Raw genomic sequence first — 4,728 nt, 5'->3', positions numbered from 1 at the left:
GTTCTTTGAGAAATTTGATTCAGGTAATTAGATATAGCCATAAAAAGCCTCAGTTGTCAATTGTTAAGTGTATTGAACAAAGAACTATTATCTTCCTCAAGTTATTAGCATTTGCTGAACTTTTGTAGAAATTTATGATAGTGATATTTCAGTAGAGAGAGCAGTGTTATTAAAACAGGTTTGGGTTGGTTGGTGTAACCAGTGGCAGAACCAGTATGGGTGGCTTATTACACCAGTTGACCTCAAGAAACAAAGTTAAAGTAGGTTTAGAGGATCTGAAGAAGGGAGTGAGAGAGAGGATATTAAGGGATGATGAAAGGTGGCTATCTTTTTTTAAAGGATTCGGGATGTGGGGAAAAGTAACTAGGAAATATCTCCTCTGGATATTTTCTTCTTGACCATGCTTCTTGTGAAGCACTGAAGCCTAATACTACCTCTTTATACTCTCTCTCTATATGTGTGTGTGTGTGTGTGTGTGTGTGTGTGTGTGTGTGTGTGTGTGTATGTGTGTGTGTGTGTGTATGCCTTTTTCCTGTCTGGTTAGGGATGGAACCATCAAGCTAAGATGGATACAAGTAGAATTCTGTAGATATTTATAATTTATTTTTAGAGATGGATAACTCAAGCACTACTGTTTAATAAGAAATACCCTTACTTCCTGACACCACTACAACTTAGCATTAAAGAAACTTGAAATATTCTATTCATTGCCTAACTTCTAGACATGTAATTTTTATCAATTAATGAAATTGAAGATAAATTTATCTTATGATTTACAATTTTGGTCTCCATTGTATGGCTGCCTAGAGTTTATCAATTAAATAATTATGGATCATGATGTTTTCCAATTTCCACACGTTTTGTACATATAAGCTTGTCCATCAAACAACTAGGAACAGTATGGAGTCTAATCAATCAATTCATATTTCATTTTTGCTTATCCACTTTGGACTTTTCTTTTTGTGGCCTTTTAGAGGGAAATGCAAAAAGGATTTTCCTGTGCACTAGTGAAGAAAGAAGCATATTCTCAACTCAACTACCCAACAAAAGGGATAAGAGACTGTCCGTTGAGACTTGAGAAGGTTCTTTCTATTGCATTTTTCCTACCCTGAATTTTTCTATGATTACCACGTTACCTTTGCCTCTTTGAAGAGCCCAAGCCTGGAGAGGGAAAATGTCATTTAACTTAACCCATGCCTTACATGATAGGTCACAAAATTCCTAGAGGCCATTATACAATGAGACTTTAGGCACAATAGAAAAATCAACTAACCAATATCACACACACATTGACGTTCTTCTCTTAAGGGGATAACAAAACTATGACATTAACTCTATCGCAGGCAACAATGGAAGAGTACAATGGATGCAGGAAACACATCAAAATGATTAAAAATGCATGTTAATGAGTAATGCTACATATTTTTGTACCATGCGGCCTCTTCTAATGACATTGGAGCAATTATTGGCTAAATGTACACACAATGCAAATACAAGTTTGTTAAATAATTATAACCCCTTTAAATTTATTTTACATACTACTACTAGGTATGTCTCCATTTGAGATGCAAGACATCTTACTGCCTTCCGGCACAAATGGTGTTAAAGACCTACACATTTCTGCTTCTCATAGTAGTAGCCTAGCTCTCTTTGCTTCTCTAGGAAAGAAATTATCAGTGCTCAGGTATGGTTGCATTAATTACTAATTCATCTTGTCTGACGTAGTAAAAATTTGGTCATTGATGTATTTCCTTTTGTTACAGCTTGGACAGCGGCAACCTTGTTGTCAATTATGACCTACAGGTGAAGTTTGATTCAATATTTTGATTTGGTAATTTAGTAGTAATAAAGCTGTTGGAAATAGTTTGTAAATGCTACGTTTTGTGGTTTTTAAGATTGGTATTGCTTGTTTGATGGAAGCTTGCTTGTGGGGCTTCTATGGAGGCTGGATCTTTGAGCTTCAATGGGGTCCTTTAATGGTGATTTTCCACCATGGAGATGCAGCAGAAGACAAAGGAGAAGAGGTGAGAGGAGGCACCATCCATTAAGGAATAAGCCATGGAAGAAGGAGCTTCACCACCAAGATGAGTCTTGGATAAAAAGCTTGGAGAGGATGCTTCAATGGAGGAAAATAAAGAGGAGAGAAAGAGAGAGGGGGGAGCATGAAATTGAAGGAAGAAAAAGGGAGAGAAGTTGAACTTTGAGTTGTGTCTCACAAGACTCTCATTCATCAAAGTTACAACAAGTGTTACACATGCTTCTATTTATAAACTAGGTAGCTTCCTTGAGAAGCTTTCTTGAGAAAACTTCCTTGAGAAGCTTCTTTGAGAAAACTTCCTTAAGAAGCTAGAGCTTAGATACACACACCCCTCTCATAACTAAGCTCACCTCCTTGAGAAGCTTCCTTAAGAAGATTCCTAAAGAAGCTAGAGCTTAGCTACACACACCTCTCTAATAGCTAAGCTCACCTCCTTGACATGAGAAGTTAGAGCTTAGCTACACACCCCTATAATAGCTAAGCTCACCCCCATTCCAAAAATACATGAAAATACAAAAAAAAGTCCCTACTACAAAGACTACTCAAAATGCCCTAAAATACAAGGCTAAAACCCTATACTACTAGAATGGCCAAAATACAAGGCCCAAACGAAGGAAAAACCAATTCTAATATTTACAAAGATAAGTGGGGTCATACTTAGCCCATGGGCTCGAAATCTACCCTAAGGCTCATGAGAACCCTAGGGCCTTCCCTTGGATCTCTGGCCCAATCTACTTGGAGTCTTTTATCCAATGCCCTTGCAGGGTAGGATTGCATCACTTGTATATTTAACTTTTTATCCTCCTTGAGTTGAGTAAAGGTTTTTAGTCTCTTTGCATGTTTTTCCAAAGACGGCCTTTCAAAGTAACCATTAGCTAAACACCATGAAGAAGATAAAAAAACCACTAATTTCCATAAAGGATGCAGTGTTGTAAGTAGATATCCAGAAAGTCTAGCTTTTTTCTCCAACCTTAGGCATGAACTAACTGCAAATAGCATACGACAGGAGGGCAAGGCCATCAATCGCCATTAGTTCCCCCGATTCCAAAACCTCAAATGACATAAGAGAAAATCCTCCAAACTACATGTAGAAAATTAGATATAAATTCTTAAAATAGTTTTTTTTTCATTCCCCCTTTCCCCTTGTTCTACTAATTTATTGCTCAAAGATTGTGATCTATCACAAGTTGAGTTTACTAGTCCCTCTTTGGGGGGTTTCACCTTTACTAGAATTGTATTCCAGGTTCCTGCATGGTCTTGTTCATGGGATCTCAACAATTCACATTACATATATGGTGGACTGCAGGTCAACACTTTGGTTTGGTATTTATTTGATGTGGGAACTTCAAATGCTAATCTTCATATAGCTTCCTCGCAGAATGGTTCTGTCCAGGTGTTTGATATGCACCAAACTGCTTTTGGCTTGAGATTCTCTACCTTCATATAACTTCAAATTTCAGAATGTGCCAAAATTTTGTCTCAAGTAATAAAGTTTTGTTGTACATAATTACATTAGAGTGTACCCACTAACATATCAAATGTTGAATTTTTGGTAAATTAGTGCTACTATTTGACTAAATTACTATTTGTAATGTAGTTTAACAGGGGTAAAAGTGCCATGCAACATTATGTGGCAGCACGTCCAATGTTCATTGATGTGGAAATAATGAATGCAGACACTAAGCTGGTTCTTGGTGACCAGGCTGCCCAAGCTAGTCCTAGTAATGTTGTTCGTGGGCTTTCCTCCTTGTACAAAGAAATCACAGGTTTGAATAATACTTTCTACTGTTTGTAAAATGAAAATATTCTTGGCAGGACAATGATTGACAATAATTTTTTACAGATATTGTTCGTAAAGAAGTTGCAACAATCACGACCATATTCCCTTCACCAAGTGAAGTTATGTCAATTTTAGTTCAGGTACTAGACAACATGGTCTTCACTAAATATTGTGGCGTTGAACAAGTTGTATATTTTATTGTGTTCACAAAACCAATGTTCTCATAATTCTGCATGCAGAGAGTTATAGAGCAGCGAATCACTGCCCTTTTGGACAAACTGTTAGAGAAACCATCTCTTGTCAATTTACCTTCCGTGGAGGAAGCTTGGCTCCTATTAGTGAGTACGATTAACCAATTTCCTTCATTATTATCATCCAAGTGCCAGTTTTGACAGCAGGCTGATGCCAATGTACTTTGTATTTGATTTGAGGTTTCAGTGTCTTGGAATGCTAGCAATGGCGTATGAAAAGACCCAAGAGCTAGCAAGAGATCTACAAGCTGTAGGATGCGGTGACTTGGATGTTGATGGTGTAATGTAAGTGGTAGTCTAAGTGTTCTAGTCTTGCTTCATGGCAACTTTCAAGCAGGATATTTGACTCTATTAATTTTATGTACCTTACCCATCTTATAAATATGTGGTAATAGAATATATGCTTCATTCTTGTATTATTTATTTTATTCCCTCTAATGATTAAAAACCAGTTTTTAAATAAATGTCAATATGTCTTATAGTCACATGTGCTTTGTGCTGGATTAAGAATATTCAAAATGTTATTAGGTGACTTATAAAAAGAATAATTATGTATAAGGGTTTGATCACCATATATGTATAAGGTAGATATGCTTCTGGCTTGAGATTCTCTAATATTGATTCTATGCAAAGTGTGTTCGTATAAGATGATTGGTAAG

At 36.6% G+C, this 4,728-nt stretch overlaps 1 protein-coding gene across 1 annotated transcript; it reads left to right on the top strand.

Moving 5' to 3' along the window:
• The first annotated feature begins 1,179 nt into the window (after nucleotides 1–1,179).
• LOC114398637 (exocyst complex component SEC10a-like) lies at nucleotides 1,180–4,358 on the top strand. The gene is made up of 6 exons (XM_028360814.1): nucleotides 1,180–1,684; nucleotides 1,764–1,803; nucleotides 3,636–3,804; nucleotides 3,882–3,958; nucleotides 4,058–4,156; nucleotides 4,257–4,358. Exons 1-6 carry the CDS (start codon nucleotides 1,551–1,553, stop codon nucleotides 4,356–4,358), a joined length of 621 nt encoding a protein of 206 aa, XP_028216615.1. The 5' UTR covers nucleotides 1,180–1,550.
• Nucleotides 4,359–4,728: the final 370 nt, after the last annotated feature.

Source organism: Glycine soja, chromosome 19 (genome assembly GCF_004193775.1).
Source record: "Glycine soja cultivar W05 chromosome 19, ASM419377v2, whole genome shotgun sequence".
Taxonomy (NCBI): domain Eukaryota; kingdom Viridiplantae; phylum Streptophyta; class Magnoliopsida; order Fabales; family Fabaceae; genus Glycine; species Glycine soja.
The sequence above is the reverse complement of the archived record's forward strand: the minus strand, read 5'-3'. Positions and strand labels throughout refer to the sequence as shown.